Here is a 22,762-nt window from a genome sequence, read left to right as displayed (position 1 = left end):
GGAAGTTATTCAATTACTCGGATATTACGGAAATTCATACATATATATGTCGGAAATGAAAGGACACCGGGCCTTCCCTTTGGAATTCTTTGGAAAATCCCCAACACTAATCTTTATAAGTTAACCCGATTATAATTGTCCGAGATTTGCGATAATGAGCTTGGGCTCGAGGCGACAACTAGTAGCTGAACGTAGCCGCGGTCACGGGATGAACGTTTTTACCTAATAGAAGTATAGAATAATTGTATAGCTCTCCTTAAAAAAGAAATAGTTGTAGCGGCACTTGACAGTAAACATTCCAATGGTCTCTGTCCCGTGGCTCGCCACACACAGACCCTATTCTTCGGGCACGATGATTCCTAGATGTCGATGCATCTCCACAGGACATGTTTAGCTAGTCTGAAGACCCGCTATAAATCTTAAGATTTAATTAACTAAGGACCTTCAAACGGGCAAACAGTCTTTATTCTAACAGTCCCTAAATCTATCACCTACTACGGTAAATACGGGAAATCTGCTTTTCTCACGAACGACGCTTCCCGCTAGCAACTTTCTCTCAAGACAGACTAGCATTTTTCTCTAACCACCAACATAGAAATTAACCAATTAACAGCGACGTCCATTTCCCTCACTTTCCGAGCGAAGGTTTTCCTCGACGAATCCGATGATCTCGTGTCCTTAGACACACTCCATCATAGTTTTCCTCTGCAGCATCACCGCGACGGAAAACACATTCTCTCGTGCGATCTCGTCAGCGAGTAAAACAACGTCTTCACGATCAGTGGATACTTCACGTTTTTAACCACGAGTCAGAGTTAGACTTTGGAGGAAAGTATATTCGTTATCCCGTTGGCCGCGGATTCGTTATCGAACCTAAGACCATTGTCATTAGTGTCTAATCACCGCGGTTACTTGTCGATTCTGTAATACTCACACTTGTGCTAATCAACATTACCTCGATTGCATAACAACGATGGCTAATTCCAGAGAATATTCATTACACGCCCCTAACTCTAATCATAATGTGAACCCGACATATATATATGTCGGAGTTGAGTTGTTTGAGCTTTGATTATGGGCGTGTAAAGAATCTTCGCCTGGGTTGTTCATTGTTGTTTCACAATCAAGATAACGTTTATTAACACAAATACAGAAGAAATAAGTTCGACCAGTGACCGCGGTAACTAGACGCTGATGGCAATGACCTTAGGTTCGATATAGCGAATCCACGATCCACGGGCTCACTCTTTATTAAACTCAGAATAGAATTTCTATGCACAAAAATATCGCTCGCTATGACGCTCTTTATATTGCTCTCTAGACGATGTGTCACTCACCAAGGAGATCACAAGAATAATTGAGTAATGGAAACTTTCTTCTCCTTACGGTTGCGTTAGCTTTGTTTAACGTTGGCCTGGGATACCAACAAACTGCTACCGTTGCTAGGCAGACTCACATAACTGCGACATTGCTCTTGCCCAGGGTTTGATTGTTAATGCAACGTGTGCCTCATAATATTGGTACTTTTCTGTTAGGTGGAACGTTCATCCCGTGACCGCGGCTACGCTCGGCGACCGGTTGTCGCCTCGAGCCTAAGCTCATTGTCTCAAGTTTCGAATGACTGTGTCTGGGTTATTTCGTGAATGCTATTGAGGCTTTTCCAAGCAATTCCAACGGGTGACCCCGTTGTCCTTTCATCTCCGACATATACATATATATTCGTGTGTATGTGCGTGTGTGTTTCGTGATATTACAATTTCCATAATTTACTTAGTAATATTTTTTTAACGTCTAATAAATTCAGTATGGACTATTGCTGAATTTTCTTCTATAACAATAACATCTCTTTTACGACGTGGTGCGTATAATTTAAATATCGATTAGCCCGTGACTGGATATTTGTTAAGGCCTAAATTTCAAACTCGTCATGGGACTTCTCGCAAACGGCAAATAGTTTTCACGGATGAATATTGAATCGTGTGCGGTTCAGGATATCTATTAGCAATAAGCGAAGCACGTTCATTAGCAAGGTTTAAATTGAATATTTGTCATTGACAGAATGCCGATACTACGTTCTAAACGCTTAATCAAATAATCATGTATCATTGTAGAACTGTAACGTATCATTGTTTTGCATGTGCGTCAGCTTATGCAAAACAGATAAAAGTTCGGCAATATAGTACATCGATATTAATAGAGATATTCGATCTAAAGCTCGTTAACGATGACAGACGATCACGTTGAAAGCTACAATTGATAAAAGACAACTGACCTGAATAAAAAATAATTTCGGTTTGCCTGCTAAGCTGGGGCATCGATTGCCAAGGAAAGGGCTCCAAAGCATGTCCACTGGATACACATTGTCGGCTGCATACAGGACACCCGATTCTCCGTGCGACATAGCAGCTACGACCAGACAGTCGGCATCCGTGTGGTCTTCCGCAGCAGCTTTAATGAAAGGATTAATTAATTCGGTGGTGCCTGTGATAACGGCCTCGGACTGTTTGCCGGAGTAGCTGATACAGGGAACAATATTGGGAAAGCGAAGCTCAATGCGGCATTTCGATGTTCACTCTCGAAAATCACGTAGTCTTTGGGAAGCTTACTATTTCTGTGGGTTTAGATTATCCTACATCTTGATACTATCGCGATACGTGTATCAGATTCCCTGACGATTACTGTCATAGACATAACGGGCAAGTAAGCTCTACAGGTGTTTGGAACTTGGAGACGTTCGAGGTATTAAGGTAACCGTGGTTGTCGGATGTTGTTTAAGGCTTAAGCTTGCTCGTTTTTCATCCATTCAAATCAGCATAGTCGATAACGTGCGAGATTTTTCATTTTAGGATTATAAGTTGTCGCGTTTAATAGAACAAAATTTACAGCTATTACAGCTAGTTATTTTCACATTCGTAAATGTTGACAAACTATTCTACTGGTCTATTCGCACCGTTTAATATTATCTTGTTCAAGTATATCAATTAATGATATTACTATCATTAGCCGTGATATGGTACCTATGATTAAAACTACAGAAATAAAAGTCGTCGTGTTAAATTTGGAAACCGCACGGAACAAGTATGCGTCGCGTTATAGATTCAAGCGGTGCGCGAGTTTCCGCACTAGATTTAATGAAAGGATTAATTAATTCAGTGTGGTCACAATAGTGATGACCGAGCTGTTTACCGTGATGGGTCATACGCAAGCAAATCAAGAGGTTAACGACGACACGTATTGTTCGTTTAACCTCTCACCCTTTCCGATTTGACTGTTGTGTTACCATAGCAAACACCGTCAGACTTGAAAATCACTTTTGCAAACAATTCGAACACGTTCATCGAATCGTTCACCAAACGAACTTTCCAAACCTTTCGATTTGCTCTTTGAATTTCAAAGCAATTCAACTCAAGCCATTTTCGAGTCATTTCTTCCTTCACGTTTCTCTGGATTATTTCAGATTGGTATTTCTTCTTCCTTGATGATTTCAAGTAAAATATGTGCGATCTTTGTAATTAGATTTTCTGAGAACTATGCGTCAAAAGAATTACATTTTTGCTTTTTTTTCGTAATCGATAGTCATTTCGGATATGAAATTAAAAAAAAAAAAAAAATAAGAAGATAAGAAGATACAAACAGTTTAACCATTTAACTGGCCGATTCTTTTTCTCTTTACAGTTTCAATTCTATCGCGTACAAACGTTTCATTCTGTTTAACGATGTAACAATTAGTTCGAATCATCGAGTAAAACTAAGCGGATTTCATTTTTCTTCCCGGGCAATGCTGCTCTTCTCTTTGTGAATCAACTTTATCGATTCTTCGCGAACTTTTTAGCTCTTTATATAGCGATGCAATGAATATTACGTGTGATTCGTTTCAAGATTCTACAGTATTGCAGAAATGTACCTTCTCATACGTATTAATTTTATTACGTATTATTTTTAATATCTACTGTCTTATTGTACTTTCACTAAAAGTTTATCGATGTATTCTATTATGATTAAGTCTGTAAATCGTCTTAGAATCAAGTAATCTACTTAAATCTGATATACTCGAACCAATTTGAATTCTTCTTCTCTCGTAGTGACGTAAAATACCGATACTACTGGATAATAATTAAATTACTTAACGATTAAATTAATTATATCTAACGAGATCAATTATTAACGTCACACGACTCACTCACTAAATCTTTACGAGTAAGTACTTTGTTTCAAATTGTAACATATATCTTTTCATTTTATATCTCATAGCCTGCACAGTTTTGCGTCTATTTTCTTGTAAATATGTAAACATCCGCAGTCAAATTGTATCTATGCAAACTTTTGTTCTGCCTGCAAAACTTATTTATAAGGATTATAAATATCGTACTTGTATATTCACCTCCATGAATATTCCTCGCAACTCTCGCACGCGAAACCTACTTTTTAATTTTGCTAGTATATACAGCGTGATAACGTGACTCTGAAATACACATAAAAGCCTGCAAAACTATTCAGGTAATTAACTTTTTAGCCGAGATTTAGAAAGAGATGGTTGAAATGAATTTTAGATAATATGGGATTAAAATATAATGGGAAGAAAAGACGAAAATGCAATCGCGCCACGTTCTACTACTAACTACTTTAAATACGTCTAAAAAATATTATCTAAAAATATTTGCATCCCATTCGAATTTTATCCGTTAATTACTTTAATAGCTAATCACGTTATATATCTCTTATCACTTTCTGTAATTCTTCGTCGTTATAAAGACCAAAGTGTGTGAAATTACCGCCTTTTTCCTTCTTTCGCGTGATGCGGTTAGAAAACTAATTTTCATCGTGGTCTCCGTGTATGATAATTCGTTTGTGTCTGGAAAAAAGGCTTGAAACAACTAAAAGATGCAGCTGACACGTTTTAGCAATGTCCATCAGGACTACGAGCAAGCAAGAAAAGTTCCAGAGAAGTTGAAACGTTCTTTCGCACAATACTGTTCCCTTTCCTCGGTACAGTTGTTTGGAATGCTACCGTTGGAAAAGGTACTTCGCGAACTGAGGACAAACGTATAAACACGTCCTCCACTCGTTTCCTGTATACAATTTACCGCTACTTGCAGCGCCAGAATGTTTGCCGTGGGAAATTGTGAAATACCATAGGCGTCAAGCGATATTATTAACTCTTTACAGTATTATACTCTTACATACATTTTTCGTATGTTTATATTTATCAGGAACGTAGTCTTTGAGGAGAATGTTTAATACTATCCTTATGTTTTATATCTTCTTAAACGAGTTTTCAAATTTTTAAACCTTCACGTTATTCGATTCTGAAATTTTCATTCAAATTTCCAAACGTTCGAATTGGCGAGTTCGAAGTCTCAGATTTCCGATATATCATATTTTTGAAAAGCGGCTGAGCGTACCGAAAACAAGAACAAAATAATTCCATTACGAAATGGCTCTCGAAGTTAGCAATTTTCTCGGCTGCCTGCCAGGTTAAACAAATAAGCGCCGTGAGCGGAGAAGAATTAGCGCGGGGAGGCGGAGAAAAATCTCCGTATAATTCATTCTCGAACAGCAGCGGGGCGATTTCACGCGCTATTTGCTTCGGTACGATCCTCCGGCCCGTGTATAAGCGCAGAGGACGTAGCAGCCGGTGAACCGTTCGCGTTCGAAAGAACTTGCTTTCGACGATTATACGCGTCATTGTAACCGAAGTTTGCTCGTTACTTCGTCGCTTGCCCCGTCACGATCCATCCGGACGCGTTAATTAATTCGAACGAATTAGTTCAGTCCGAATTAATTATGGAATCGGACGCGGTCGCTCGTCAAAGTATTCCACGAGGAAACCAGCTAGAACGATCTTGAGTAGACAAAAGGATGCGCAAACGTACGAAATAGGATGTGCTTCGAGGTAATTGGTTCGCAGCAAGGGTAAACGCGACTGTTCCTCCCTACCGCATCTAATAACCCGATACCAGAGCTCTCTTACTAACAATATCCGCTAGCAACATCCACTTCCGCTAGGAGGAAACCGGTATACGCTTTCCACTGATCAATACGCCCGACTATGCTACAAATTCAGAAGTTTATTACCGGTGTCAGTTGATGCTTTCTCGACGAATGCAAATCTAGTACTCTGTTGGAGGCGTGAACGGATATGTATGTGCATACGAGCTTATTTATAGAGGGCGTTGCGTGATTTGTAGGAATGGTTTATGATCGATACGTGTCCAATGGAACGGAATAGGAACGTATACTTGGTCTCACTGGCATCGAAACGTGTTCTTCGTCTATTAAAAACCAAGAAGTTGCGCAAATATACGTAAAGTACTTTTTACATATTGCTTTGTCGAAATAAGAAATGTGTACTAAAATAAGCTATTGCACAAATCGAACCCATAATAACAATTTCGATAACTTGAAAAGCGTGTATGTGTGTTTATCGTACTACAAATAAAATTGACGGATATCGATGAAAGGAGAGATATTAAATAAACCACGGAATTTCTCAGTTCAGCAGCTATTTGAACGTGAGTATTTGTCTCTTTGAGACAACCGGTATAGCTGTGGCCATTCGCGGACGCATACGTTTCAGCAAGCTTGACGTTAAAGGCAACCGCTGAAACAGGGCTCTTGGTACGAGCAAACGAGCCACTTTTCGCAACGTTCGAGTCGAGATGCGCGGAGCTTCGAACAGACAGAGAACGGGATATAGGGTGACAGGAGCACACCATGTCGAAGAGGAGCGTCAGTTATAGGAAAAGGAATGCAAATAATTATCCGGCCGGTGCCGGTCACGTTTTTCCACGTGCACAGTTTACGTAATTTCCCGCTGTCCGTTCCGATAAACGTTCAAACGTGATGGGGATTACATGGTCTCTGTGAAATTCCTGTAATTATATTGCCACCAACGAGGATCATTAATAGCTCGTTTCGTGTACGCTTTCCGTTCGCGTGCTGTTTGCTATTTTTCGTTATCAACTCGATCAAATGGGAAACGAGGCTCTCTTGGCGCGGAATTATTACGTTGTTTTACTCGTCGTTTCGCTTGAGAATGATACATATGTATTTCCACGTTTCGTTGTAAAGTGATACGTTAAAATGAAGAGGACGATACGAAACATTTTTTTATGGTATATATGACGTTGTGCCGAGTAAAGTTGTCGAGTGTTGAGTTTGATGAATTTCTTGCAGCTTGCGAATGTATGGATTCACAGTACTTTCTACGAACGAATATCTTGAATGAGTATTTCAAACGAGGATCAAATGGATACTTGATGGATTTTAGAAATGAATTTCGAAATCACACTCGAATCAAAATACCAACACATTTGAGTTTAAGTAAAGTCAGACATTGGAATCAAACAACGGAATGTGCAAAGGAATTCGATCGAGTTTGAGGGTCAGAGAATCAAAGGATGGGAAAGCTTGGTGGAATGGTATAGCGAGTTCATCTAATCGTGAATTTGAACAGTTACGGAATTCAAGTGCATATAGATACACTATGTAGTAGACTATATGGAAGTTAAAAAGTTTAGTGAAATGCAAGTGCTCGCTTCCAACGTGTTTAAAGAGAAAGCGCGTAGAATCAAACAGTTGAAATTTACAAAGTAACAGAAGACCACTTTCGCGAACTTCTTAAACATAAAGCAGATGAAAAACACGGAACAGCCGTACCATTGATTCTTTCAACTAAAAATTTAATCCAAACTAAAACGTATGAAACTGCACATGTTTGTATAGAAGAGACTTCAATAAAGTGAATAAAATGGAATTAAAATTTAAAAGGATATATACAACAAAAAGAAAGCGTAAACTGATTTCATTGCAATACGTAAAGGATTTCGTTTGAGTTCCTCACGTATTCGTTGAACCGATTTCACCTAACAATTCCACTATTCTTGCAGCAGGAAATTGAAACATTTATCACACTTCACATCCACAGTCACACCTTAAATCGAACTCTTTCATTGGAAAAATTCTACGTTTACGTAACTCACGATTGAGAGAAAATTATAAGTTGTGTCGAACATACAATTACACAATCGTTTCAAAAGAAAGAAGCGAATGATCTTCTGGTATCTAGCGAAAAACGAGAACTTCGGCAACTGAAAGATTCTAGCTGTGGGTCTTTCCGCATCTTTGAATGAGAACCCAGCACGCGAGATAGGCATCGAACGGATGCACACCCGATGCTTCATTTTCAGTCGTCTGGAAATCGCCTGAACGTATGGCAAGCGTTCGAATCGAAAAAAACGAAGAGCTATGTCTGACAAAATTCGCTTAAATGGAACGACGAAACGATATGTCAGATTCTACAACCTCGATGGACGTAAATGATTAAATTTTCCAACGTCTTCCGTGATCGGATCAACGTGTGCCCAAACCGAATTATACTCTAATACTAATTTAATATTTCGACCATGAATTTTGCACATAAAAACAATAAAAATGGCTCATAAATATATACTCTGTTTGATCTTATTATCTGCATATCTTCATCAGAGATGTTCAAAGTGAACAAAATTCTTTGCTCGCGAATACAAGACTGGATACGTTTTACCACTGACTGCCCTACTCTCTCCATTTCTCCAGGTATTGCTCGGGTTTTCTTTTGTTTGTAGATAAGTAGGTAGAAGAAATTAATTCAAGTACTTCCATTTTCCCGTAGTATTATTGCAACATAAAATTCCGACATGAATAGGACATTCGTTTATATGAACAGTTTTTATCGTCGTCCTTTGCAGAATCCACTGTCGAAGCGATTTCTCGATGCTGCACCCTGAATACACGTCGAAACTTCTCTTTTGCTACTTCCGATAATCTCGTGAAGGACAACTTCGAAAAGATACTTGAAAACTGCTTTCCAATTTTTTCGTTTCTACTTTCAGAGTAAAGTTTATCCAAGCTTGGACAGTAAAAATTATGCCCAATCGCCGGAAATTGTGGCATGACCGTCGTGTTAAATCCACAAGAGAAGAATGAAACTGCAAAAGCTACGTTTCTCGTGCAGTTTAGTAGCTCGATAACTATCTTCAAAGCGAACGAATAAAAGACTGAGCGGATTACTCTCTAACTTTGAATTAATTACTCTATTTTCTTTTCCTTCAAATTTAGATAGAAATACGTTCCTTTGCTTCTGATATTTTACATTATTTGGTCTTTTTGATCGTCTTACACCGGTAAAGCATGACTTATCAATTATAATTGTAGAGGCTCAGCATCGATATGTAATTATGTACGTTCATGAAACTTTCAACAATTACAGTAATGGTTAAACAAACCAACGTGTTGCTAGTGTTTTAGTGTTTGAGTAACACACATCGATGTATCCATTCAATTGTCTCATTGTTTCCTCATCGATATTATTCAAATCGTTAAAATTTGCGGTTTCGAATTATAACCATCAGAAGAGAAAATTGTAATTGTTCATTGCATTATTTAATACATTGTTCTATAATTCGTTTGGTCTATATTACGTATTATCATCGGTACATTAATTATACGATTATCGGTGTTTCTGGCTAATACGATTATCAAGCGGCGATAACTGCTCGTGTTTGCGAGATATAACATTGACTGATAATAATAGAAATATTTTGAAATCGAAGGTTTAATATATCGTTGAGAGATATTGAAAGAGAAAGAGAGAAAGAGAGAGAGAGAGAGAGTAGTATTATCTTTGCAATTCAAACTTCATTCAAATTATTATTATTAAAAGCATTAGAATACTATTTTTCTAATGATGTTTATCGTTGCCTCTTAAATTATTTATAAAAACGATCGTACGTAATATAAACAACTATTACAAATGTATAGTCTCAGCTAGTAGTATCGTTTTGTCATAAGAAACTTTAAGCGAAATTTTCATTACAATATTTTAATTTTTATTTACTGGATCTTTATTTCGTAAACTATAAGTGCAAACTAAAATGGAATACTTCGAAACTAAATCCAAACTGCTGTGGTTTACCTATAACTCAATCAAAAATCAAAGCAGAACCGATACATCATAACCCTTACTTCGCTAACAGCATTTGATACTAACCATCCATAACTTGAAGTATCAGATTTCCTACACCTCTGTTAAACATCCATTGGCACGTGGCCAATATGGACAAACCTTAACGCGTGCCGAGCTATGAAACAGCTAGTCGGCCGTGAACTGAATTATTAAATCGCGTCCGATATTGTTATGCGCGCTACGAGCAATTGCTTCAAACGTTTTCACCTCGTTCACAACGTCGATTCACGTGCGATTATCCTTAGCATTTAAACTGTGATTTTAAACTGCGCATTCTGTATACTACCGAGGCGACACGTCGATCACGAGGCTGTTTTAATCAGGTTCGAGGCGTAACTTTCTTCTTCTCTGTCGCGGATTAAAAACCACCCTGGGCAAATTTCACCGGGGATATTTAACTATTTACCAAGCCTGTTTTCACCCTTTCAGCCGGCGCTGTCCGACGAAGAGCTCCGGAACTGCTATTTGCTCAGCAAATAGAAGTCGCGTATACGCTTGTTTTTTGCTTCCGATATCGAATCCAAACGCGACGATACGAGCGCACCGCACCGACTAAACGGCCAAAAAAAGATAAAACTGTTTATTTATTCCGAGTTTTATTTACAAACGAGAGCAGATGAAAAGAAAAATAAGAGATTCGCTCGAGTATTCTTGTCGGCTCGTTTTGAAGAAAGAAGAGATGACGAAATTATTGAATTCACGAATTAGTGAAATAACTTGAAATATTTTGCGTACGTGTGTCTAAGGTTTCTCCACTGTACTTTTATTTTATTTCAAACTATCTTGCAGCTACACCCTGACGTTAATGCTTTTGTTCACATTCCGTTTCTTCTTAATCTATTCCTTTGAAAATAATATTGTGACTACGTATTTTGTCAAATTTTAGAACATTCTACTGATATAAAAAAGGACATCTAGCGATACTAATATAAAAGTGGAAAATTAAATCGTCATTTGAGTGTATGTAGATACATACACCTGCAATATAGGTATCTATTCATTGCGTTAAGATCTAAATTTGTTTTTATTTGACTTTTGTACTAGTCGAACAAAACTCTGTTTGCGTGGCTTCAATGGGAGCAGAGTATACTTGAGAAAATTGGTGTTCTTAAAATATTCATGAAACTTTGAAGCATTTTACTATTTGTTCATCCTTGCCTTCTCGTAGCTCTATTAGATTTCGATACACAAAGATCTACGTTTAATATTTAATTTTACAAAATGTACAATGTATATTTATCCTATCTCGAATTACTAGAATATGAGGACAATATCACAGACGGAAGCATTTACCACTGAAACATTTTATTCACAATTCGACCAACATTTTAAAATAACTATCTATATCAACGGAACGTACCACGATCATAATATCGATCTAGCGTGCGATACTCGCTTTATTATCGATATCTCCATCGTACAGCCAATTGAGAAGCAAAAATTTCAACATCGTCGAGTGGCTAGATGGAAAAAGTTTCTGAACTCTTCAGAGTCCAATCGAATTCACAGAATAGAAGCTGAGCTAACATGGCACAGTGCCAGAAATTGAAGCATTAAAAATAGCGACAGCAACTTTTATAAAATATATAATCGAGCAGCTTACGCAGCTACGCGTTCAAAACAGTTTCTCGCAACCCCGTTGCCGATCGTATCGTTGATACGTGCTACTGCTTCCGTGAAGTGCACAATACGTAAAAATTAAATCGGTATATCCGATTCTACTGAGTTAGCTCGCTATACATAGATATTTCTGTCGACGTTCTGAAATATAAGTGTCTTATACTGTATCTCAAATTTCCATTTCCAAAATCACGATCTCACGAAAAAAAAATTGAGATCCTGGATACCGCGTTAACTTCGTTGATTTCCTCAACTCAATTGAAACGTGTTCCGCATATACGTACATTTTACACGCTGGTTACCTTTTTGTACGCTCAATTGGGAAATTGTTTTACTGCTCAATTATAGAAAAAATGCAATAATTGCAAAACAGAGTAAAACGAGATCCTTTGTAGCTTTCAACGGTTATAATTCGATAACATTTATATTCGCTTGAATTTAATCTAGAGAGACAGTAAAATATAATATTCTACTCGAAGTGCCAGTAATGTATTTTATTGTCATTAGGCAAAACACAATCAACATAGCAAATTACAAGAAACAGCTCATCGCCCATTTGAAACTAACAGTGGACGTATTTGTGTAATGTTCTGATAATGTTCCGTTAGCGACGGTATTATCTAGCGACATCGTATGAATAGTGCAATGGCAATTTTTCATTCGCACAGTCGTGGCCAACGTGCGCGCGGTCGAATAAAACAGCGATCATTAAACCTGTTTAATTACACGCCGTTTACAAAACACCTGTCGACCGGCCAAAAAATTTCCCGATAACTGTAACGACACGGAATAATTGAAAGTCCCGTTCTGCCGGCTGAAATGGAACTTTTAGTCGCTGATGAAATCGTGCAAAAAAATGTCTGCGAACGGCAGCAACATTCATCGAGGGAGATCGCAATTTTTTTTTTTTTTTTGCTTGTCATCCAATACTTCTCTACATATTTCTATCATTTTTATATGTATGAATTTATTACTTTCATTGTATATTTCAAAAGTAAAAAATCAAATATTGACTCAAGCCATTGGCTTTTAATAATCCATGTAAATTTTACATGTATTGGCAAATTAAGCTGAAATCAAGTAAAATTGAATAAAATCGAGAAACGAAGTACGTAACGTGATACGCGTTTTCGAAACGCTCGTAGCTCCAAATACAAATTTTTCGTTACAAATATTTTCGTTTATAGGCTGCGCTCATTTTTTATTAACTTCAGACTTTCAAACATGTAGAACGCATAAAATATCCAGTAGAATTTAACTCTCATCCTTCGCCTTCAAAATTGGAAAAAGAAAAAAAAAGGAAATCGTACGAAAACGAACGACGTGGAAAGCAAGGCAGATAAGAGGAGAAAAAAGAAAAAAGAAAAAACTAGCTATAAACGGTACACGATATACAGTCGGTGACAAAAGTAAGTAGGCAGATAGTGTAAGTACTACTACTTGTATTAGTCGTATACACACATTAAAGTTTCATTTACTATACGTCTTTATAGTACATAGGTTATTTAATATATAATTGAAATTAATATTTACATTTTTCTGTAAATGAGTCGTATTTCAACGAAATCTCATTCATACCTATTTCCACTGCCTGTCCAGTTACTTTTGTCCTCGACTATCTCTTGACGCATCCCAGGCCGACGGAGTATGAAAAGTTTCCTCGCTTATTATAAAGTTCCGCGATCATCCGACTTTCTGCTCCACTACGCGCATACGCCCATATATTTCGCGTGATTGTCTCTACTAGTTATACCTTGGTGGAAACCGGTTACCTGGCTGGCAGAAGGAAGCTTAATGAGCTCGTTTCATTGTAAGATGTTTGTGCAACTTCTCGTAACGTTCATTCATCGACGTCATCATTATCCATGCTCGGACAATCATGTTCAAGAGACGACAGACCCCGTTATACTTCCTTCTTTTTCCTCGCCAAACTTTCGACAAAGACTTTCACGAGAATCATTGATAGACCACTGTCGCTATTTAAGCCTCTTTATATAAAAATTTGCCCAATAAAAAAAACGCGAAACCCTCTTCGAGATTGACCAACAGTCTCTGTCAATTTATCCTCGATCGATTCAGGGTAGGTTTACTATCGGGATGAAACGGAACAGTGGTTCGGTCGATGAATGAAGTTTGAATGCAGTTGTAGATTTTAGGAATGTTTATCGACCGTCGACGTTCTTCTTTGTTTGCGTCTTTAATCTCGTATTGTAAAAAAATGCACTTCAACCTAATCCATCGTAATTTATTTTCTTCTTTGGAGCAAAAATTTAAGAGAGAATAATCGCGATTGAATCGATCCACGGGTTAAGTATTTTTCGGATATTTACGAACGAGTTAGCGATCTGTTGAGTGAAAGCTGAGAATATTTTACAGCGGAGTATTAAATCTGTTTTAAAGTAAGAAATTCGGAAAATAATAAATAGATTTCATTTAAACTCGCGGCTTTTCACTAACAGCAACTATGTACATATCGGAGAAACGTTTAGAGAATGCAAATTTTATTCGAAATTCGTGAGTTCCAATAGGAGGAAAAATTGAGGGCAGAGATACTTTTTATGCATCAAACATGCAAATGGGAATGTCTTGTAAGGGAGGTTTGAGGACTGGAAAACGACGAGAAAATCGCGTGTAAACACTCGAGTCTATTTCAGCATTCCCTTTGCGTGTGACACGAATTTTATCTGACATTTGTGCGTCATAAGGAGACAAAAATTCGAAACCTTTTATGTTAAAAATTCAGTTTAAAGAATAAAACTGATCTTAGATATCTTAGCTTTTCGCTATTTTATTGTTACACCGATAAATATTTTCATCAATAATTTTAATATTACTGTATGCTTGCAAATATGTTATTCGTGAAACCAAGTCAAACATGGAAAAATGCCGGAATCATCGTTAAATATTTAATTCATTATTTCCATTATTAACGCTATTGTTTTCCCATTACCGTTTCAACGATATTCCTGTTTGTATTACGAAATTCCATCGACTCCTACCCCCGGAGATTGATCCTACGATACAATTATGCGATACAAAAATGCGATAGAGAATTCGAAACACCTGACAAATTTTCATAGGCCAGTTATACATCAATATTTTTGCGACGAATAAATTTAATTCCATTTCCGAACAGGACTTCAATAACAAATTTCCACGATCCGGTTTTTCACAATAATTTAACCAATCAACACGAATATTTCATTTTAAAAAAGGTATTTAAATATCTATCGAAGAAATAGGCTTGATTTTGAATTGTTCGTTAGTGGGACTCGCAACGTTGTCGATATCACTACTAACTTTCAGGTATCGATAATGATCTTAGCTACGCGTGACCAAATATAACTTTATCGAATTCAGGCGCTACAGAACCAATCACGGTTAAGTGATTAAAATAGCAAGAAATTGAGTGCATGAATCATCTTCTGTTATAGGTAACTGAACACTTTTCAAGAATTTTTATCGTGCCGAATACTTTATCCTCCTTAGAAAGATTACAAACATTATTTGAACATCGCGTTCTCATTCATCATTCAGACAACAGCTCCTCCAATAATACATGATTCTCGTACAATTCATAAATATTGTTTTTCTTTTTTTAATCATATCGTTCTATATACATTTAATATTATATATTATACCTGTTTCGAGTAAAGAAAATATTTAGTAGACGATTTATCGTTTTCCCATCGATCCGACCGAAGGAGCGATACAGATATCATAAAACGCGGACTGCAACCAAGCCGTTCATTGAAATTCATCGTTCGGATAATCCTACCATGGAAAGGCGTTTTAAATGAAACCCTTCAGAACGTTTGTTGCGATCTATGGATGATTCAGGAGCGCACGATTTACGAGCTTCACGCTTGCCCGACAATGTAAGAACATCTTTGTTCGACGTCGACAAAAGCGTTTGATAAATGTATGTCGAACACGGTGGTGACGCCTATTGTGTCAATATTTGAATGGATCAACGATAAATAGAAGAAAGAGGAAAGGAAAAGAATGAATCGAACGAGAACGGTTCCTGGTGACTTTTCATGGACAGTTACGCTTCCGCTTTTATCCTCTTTTCAAACGGTTTACCGACGATTTGTTGAGCAAAGGTTCCAACGTTCGCCAAGCCACGCGAATTTTATGGCCACGTTACGGCTCCCCGCACGCTAAGCGAATTTAGGAACATCGGTTTGCCGAGTTCGCGACGAATATGTTTCGAATGTGCTCACTGGAAAACAGCGTTCCACGCCTGTGTCACGGCCTCTGTTTAAATCTGCTGAGGATTCCGTATAAATTTACACGGTGTGTGCCGCTACATGGAATTTGAAGATCACAATGAAATTGAAGAACACAATGGAATTTGAAATTGAATTGTTCCATGAATTATACATGTAGTATTCCGCATAAAGAATCTTTTTTCTTAAATTAGTCTTAGCCTCATAAGTAAAAAATATTATACGTATTTGTTATTTATATTCACGAAGATAGTCAATAAATTATTGTTCAAATATAGCCTTCATACGAAATAACCAGTGAATCAATAATATTCGTTCCATTTGCAAAAAGACACTAATATTAAAATCGCCGATAGATAACAATTTGAAAAAGATAACGATTTAATCGGACGATATTCTTTTTGTATTTTTAGTAAATAATTTGAGAGGAAATAGTATATATATAATACTATTGTATACGTTTAAACTCTAAATGTTTTATACGCGTGTATAATCAGTCAGCAGGATACATTTATAATTATACGTAATCGGACGGTCGAAATCGATGATTCTTTTCGTTTGAGGTAATTCAGCGGGTTTGAAAACATTTCGATTTAGAAGGCAATCGCAGCAGAATCAGGTTTTCAGTCGACACGGACTATGGCGGACTACATCAAAGTGACGTTACCCAAATAATGGATACGCGATTCGTTACCCAGTCACGGTCAAAATGAATTATTTCACGTATTATCCGTCTCCGCTTGCCATCACGGATTGCACGCTGTTTAACGAGCAGCGCAGAAAAATGATTAAAACCTGTCCCCAGCTACGAATAAAACGTGGTTTGCGCCCCAAATCGCGTTATCCCCAGGCGGCTCGCATGACAGTCTGCTACTTCGAATAAAAAATTTCAAAGCGGAAACGATCCGCCGGAATTTATCGTAATTTCGCGAATGATTTTCATGCAATTTCACGCGGCAACATCGAGGGACCAATTGCAAATTGCTGGACCGGTTTTATTTTTGTTTTCAATTCTGTCACGCGTTCGTTGTTTCAATGAGCAGAGGAAATTTGCAAGTTTATCGTTTCAAGACAAAATTATTTTCGTGTCTTATCGGATGGATCGCGTCAGATTTTCCACGTAATGTCGTTATTCTAACGGAAATAATTTATAAAATGATTGAAATCGTAGTAAATCATTTTCAAATATCGATTCCAGATAAATTAATGATCTAAGTGGAATTTCATTTATAACGCCGTTCGCTCATTTTTCATCACTTCAAAATGACTTACGGTGTCAAGCAAAGAACCAGTTCAAAGAAGCTTCTTCTTTCAAGACTTTGGAAAATGTGTGCTTACCGTTTTGCACCGTCGACAATATCGTTTTAACATTCGAGTCGATGTAAACTCGAACGTCAAAGCCAAGGTACTTTAATGTTTGCGCCAGTTCCTGCAAATCTTTTTCCCCACCAACTCGTGTATCCAGTTTCTTGAAGTTGACGTGGCTGAAGATTAACGCGATACCTCTTCGTTTGTGATTCATATTATATACTTCCGAATGTGGGTCCAGATTAATTGTGCAACTCGGTCTGACAGGCTCATCCCTAAAAAAAAAAAAAAAAAGAAAAAGAAAAACGATACATGTAAATTAAAGAATTTCCATTTTTCTTAATATCGAAACGAATGAACAAGTACGTAGACACAAATGTAATCCAAGAGGAGCATAATTTAAATATACATAGAAAATTGCACAAAATTTTTATGAAAAAATTGACAAAATAGTATCGCGAACTAACCTCCCATAGCTTATCTTCGACATATCGAAATCATATCGTTTGGGAGTTATCCTATTTCTCTACAAACCCTGTTTCAAACTTCCTCCCAGCGGATATACACATTCAATATCCCAGAGGCAGTTTACGCAATTCGTATTCCGCGTGGAAACAATTTATTCGTTCGATTATGGCGTCGACACGGCGGCGTTACGCGAGCGAACGGTATTTAATTAGGAGATTCATATTCCAATGTAAATTCGATGCCGTAATTCGTTCTTTCCACTCAATTCTAGTCCGTCTAATATAGGACCCGTTAAACGGCGAATTACACAACTCGAAAACCCTTCTCATTCTGTTTTACGATCGTTGTACATGTTCGCACGCGGGCTCGCGGATTCGCAATAACTAGCGCGCGTATATTTTTGCCCGTCGAAAAATTTCTCTGTTTCCGAATTTCGTCGATCGATACGGCGCGATGGTAGGAAGCCGGTAAAAAAAAAAAAAAAAAGAAAAACAGAAAAAGAAGAAAAAAGAATGAAACCGAAACGCCGCAACGAAGCGCGTATCCGCAATTTCGGTGTCGACGTCGCACGTTGACGCTTTTTACGTTGCTCGTAAAATTTTGGACCTGGAGAAGAGAGTTGGCTAGCTCGTTTGCCAGGACAACGGTCCACAGACGCGCGACAAATAACGTCTCTAGGAGGCGAAGGTCGACGCTAAGCACAATTCTGCAAGAAACTTTTCGACGTTTATGCGGCTGCGAATCCAACGAATGAACATTGTCTCGGTGTTTGTGTGTCGTAGTTCATCTCTAAATAAGATATAAGTTTCTTCCTAAATAATATTTAATAGTATCATCTAAATTAGTGCATTTGCTCGATAGTAGAAATACGATGATTTATCCGACAGAAATTTCGACTGCAATGGACTTTGGAATCTTTCAACTCTGCATTTCTCCAACAAAATACTTCCAACGTTCTACCTATATTTGCCCCAACTTCCTAAAACCCAACGCAACCAATCGAGAACTGTACAAGCTCCAATTCTCCGTGAATGTTTAGGAAACAGCTGTTGGAGTACACTTATAGAGAACTAAACGAAAGCATCGGAACTCGTATTTCTTGGGCGCCGTGGCAACTTCCGGCGCGCGAATTCGAAAGGTTTGCCTCTGCTGGAAAGGCGCGAAAGCGTATAATCTGTCGCGAGAGCCTCGCTCTCGTTCCAAAGTGTATTAGGCTGTTTCGTACTTTCCGCTCACGTACGAAAGGTGCACGCTACGAACGGAAAATCTTGCTCGCTGGTGGAAAGAGCGTCTGCAATCTACGTTCGCAGAGAAGCGCACATGAGCGTGCACGAGTCCGCCGTATCATCCGACGGTCGATTTAATTTTAACTTAGATCGCAATCCCAGGCTAAAGAACTTCCAAGTAATGGTTCGACCGTTTTATCGTACAACTACGCTGCCCTCCTACCTCCTTGTAAACGTGTGTACGTGAACTGATCGAACCAGTCGCGTGTTCGGTGAAGTTAGTATGCGCGATTACCACCATTTTCACACGATGAGCACCAAGTAACACGCCGTGATACTACGATCGGATATAGAGATCGGTATTGTCGGGGAATCGAGTGAGACTTTTTCGACTTCTTGATTATTATTTAATTATTTAAAAGACGAGACGCTGGTTTGATAATGGTACTTTGCTATTCGAGCTTAAGAAGCACGGAGTGGGATACAGATTTTCCGAGTGATTGCTTTAATCAATGATGGAAGAAAATTAAAAATTGGTCTTTGCATGTTTTGTTAAACAGTTCTCTCTATGTTTGAAATAAAATAAACGTGATAAAAAATTTCGTGTAGGTGATTGAAATTAATTCTGCAATCGAGATCAAGTGCATCGCGCTATTTCTACAATGAATACTTTTCGTGAAAGCGATTGTATCGTTATTTTTTAATTGTACTACTAAATGGCGCATTTTACAACTGCAGGTGACACGATGTTCCTAAACAGGTGGCAATTATTATCGCATTTACAATGCGCGTTCGTGTTGTAGTAGGAGTATACTCTCAGAGACAAGTATGGTTGTTGTGTTTGGAACTTAGAACTCTATGAATGCGTGCGTCAAAGGCTATATACTTGGTTGAATTGCGTGCATCTATGTGCGAACGTCTGTGTAGGATTGAATCCTCTTACGGGAGAACAGTGTGTACTTGAAACAAAGTTCCAGCAGGCATAACCAACAATTTCAACTTGCTTTCAGAATTTAGAGACTTCTCTCTGTGAAGAAACAATAGTGTAATTTTTATAAAATGCAGATATATTCTGCGCCTTGTTTACACTGTGTCTAGTACGTTGTTGTGAAATTCTGTCGAATTTTTTTCAATTTTGTGTTAGAAATTATAATTACTCTGCCGCGTATAGTGCCAATAGACACATTTTCCGACTATACAAAATTCAGAGATGTCTAATTTCGATATTTAACAGATACGTATACCGTATATCGTTCTCGATTTTTATCGATGTTATCGCGGCACAACGTGCAAGTTGATATTACTAGTTCAGATTATGATTCGGTTTTATGTATTTACATGCATTTACATGCATTCTATTGCTTATGCCATGTTTACTATCTCTGGTACACAATCATAGCAAAGGTACTGTTTAAGTTTAGCTATAAACATTATTACGTCAGAATCCATTTGTTACACCGTACTCAAATAAATTTTGCCTTTAGGTACTTAACATCGCTCTCGAAGCTCAGTTTGTCAACAAACAAATGCATAATATTATGCATCGCTGTTTAAACCTTCTACCTCCTTCATAACATCGAACAAAATCGAAGAGGAATGAAAATATTATTTCCTTTTGTTAAATAAACATCATTAAAAAGGAAATAAAAATCCATGCAATTCATTGACGATTTTACGCGTCGATTGTAACAGAATCGTTTCAAAACCGTAAAAACCACCTGCGCATCGCTCGAAACATGTAGCAAAGCGGGCGAGAAAGAGAGGTGGCGGGACATGAAAAACAAAAGAACGAACGAAAGAGGGACACAAAACGTCAGCCAACGATGCTGGATAGGGCTTTTTAAACGGCTGGAGATAGCAGGTTGCCAGTTGAAAGACTCTTCCCTAGGTGAATGTAGAGACACGCTTTCATGGGCGCGCAGTCGGGCAAATTCGTGCACGCGGACGCGAATAACGGGGTCTTGCTTGACAAAGCCCGCTGCAAAGTGCTTACAAACTAGTCATAAATGCGCGCGGACCTGCCGCCCATTACCAAACAAACGTTCATTGGGAAAGAGAAACGAGTTACCGGTATTATAGCAGTTCGTCGCGTTTCCTTTGAACTCGAAAACATTTTGTACCGACCACTAATTCCAACCCTCTGTTCCCTCTGTCTCGACGCCGGGAATATAAATCCCCGAGCAACGATTATAACGATCCAGTCCAATTGAGGGAAGAAGACCGTCGGCTACGAAATTGCGACTGAGAATGAGGGACTGTCAATTTTGTTTTCAGCGAGTTCGAATCTTTTCCTCCTCCTCCGCGATTAATACGAAGATATGATAAAATGGTTAATGTAACTGGACGGTCATTTGGTTCGGAGATTTTATGTGTCTTTTCGCGAAGGACAGGGCGAGTCGCGAATTTTCTACAAATTTTCTTTAAAATACGCATGTAAATTGGAAGAGAGTGAAGTTCGGCAATTTCGAAAAGAGGCTGAGTGTTTTGTTTTACTATAACTGTTCCTATCATTTGCTATATCCTCGATGATAAACGATATCGGCAAATTGTCAAAGAGACAAATTCCGATAAGCTTTACCCCTCTATGGTGTGAATTTAATAATGTGGTTGTAAACTGTTACTGGTCTTTCCTTCCTTAGTGAAAAATTCGAAACATACACATATATATACATCTCTCGTTAGCTCAATACTCGAGGAGCGAAGTTATACTCCGTTTAACTTCTCCAAATCATAGCGTGGTAACACGGTTCTCCTTAATATTTCAGAGTGCAATAAGCAGACACCTCGCGCGACATACAGCCATAAACTGACACGTAAAATTAATTTCAGCATAGAAATGTTAATTCTCAGCCGGTAAATATGCATATATCATGTGCTGACCGTGCTCCCTGCACTTTCATACACGTTGGTAATATACAACCGTTCTAGATCACGCGAAGCGGTTTCTACGTTTATTGCGCCGTTGACGCTTCACACGTAGCCTAGCGCAAGTCACGTTTATCAAAGATTTGATATCTGAACACGTATATGTTACTGTTTCCGTTGGCGTGCCCGCTCGAAGAAAAAATACTCCGCTTTCTCGTATTTTCTCAAGCCATTTCGAGGACACCTCCTCGCTGACAAATAAAATCGATCATTTTCGCTGAAGATCGACCGTTACGGTCCTAGTTCTTTGTTTTGTTTTCAATGTTGTCACATCATCAAAGAATATTCATTTAGCTATAAACCGATCTCTCAAAGAAATGTTAAAACACTCACTTTGGTTTTGTAGACATCCAGCTATCCACTTGGCACTGCAATTTTTCATTTTCTTCAAAAAACTTTTGACGTAGTAATCTGTTGCGCTCTCGTAATGATTCCATCGTGAATATTCTTAAAATTATCTGTAATAAATCCTTGAGTAATGTTGTCATTTGTAATCACTGTTACAGAAAACCAATGAGGAAGAGATGACGTACAGTTTTATAGGTAGTATCTTATCTTATCAAAGTACTGATATCGTATTCGTTATTGATATCGATCTTTGTTACTGGAATCATTTGTAATTCGCAAAGCAGGAGAAGGGATCAAAGTACCGTATATTACTAGCACTTTTCTAGCCTTTTGATCGCGTTATCAGAACCGGAAACTCGCACCTTTCTGGGCATCTGGGTTATAACAGTGCCGTAGTATTACTTAAATCGTACGACGATCGACTGGTTCGTACAATTTTCGAATAATAAGAAAACTGTCGGATGTCAGCACTATTTTACTCAAGGTCGGCCTTCTAGGGATAATACCATCAAGATTTATGTACACCAAGGTTCCGTTCTCTCTATTCCACTATGTGGTTTCTGACCTCCTAACTTCCCGCAACGTGGTCGCTAAAGAAAGGCCGATTATCATAACGCACAATGCGCTCG

The 22,762-nt window shown here is 38.1% G+C and overlaps 2 protein-coding genes across 3 annotated transcripts in view; one reads left to right on the top strand and one right to left on the bottom strand.

Annotated features, from left to right (window-relative positions):
* Positions 1-22,308, bottom strand: part of LOC139995924 (caspase-1) — a 37,215-nt gene extending 14,907 nt beyond the window's left edge. Inside the window, exons 1-3 of one of the 2 annotated variants that reach the window (XM_072019867.1) lie at positions 22,119-22,308; positions 17,197-17,441; positions 2,273-2,448 (exon numbers count right to left, since the gene is read on the bottom strand). In XM_072019867.1, the coding sequence (XP_071875968.1) occupies positions 2,273-2,448; positions 17,197-17,441; positions 22,119-22,273 (576 nt within the window). In that variant the 5' untranslated portion in view covers positions 22,274-22,308. The remainder of the gene's footprint in view (positions 1-2,272; positions 2,449-17,196; positions 17,442-22,118) is intronic. The other variant, XM_072019866.1, reaches the window with a different exon arrangement.
* LOC139995922 (alkaline phosphatase-like) overlaps positions 1-22,762 on the top strand; it is a 234,210-nt gene that overhangs the window by 138,270 nt on the left and 73,178 nt on the right. The gene's annotated exons all lie outside the window — the stretch shown is intronic.

Source organism: Bombus fervidus, chromosome 16 (assembly GCF_041682495.2).
Source record: "Bombus fervidus isolate BK054 chromosome 16, iyBomFerv1, whole genome shotgun sequence".
Lineage (NCBI taxonomy): Eukaryota > Metazoa > Arthropoda > Insecta > Hymenoptera > Apidae > Bombus > Bombus fervidus.
Note: the sequence above shows the minus strand (reverse complement) of the source record. Positions and strands in the feature narration are given on the sequence as shown.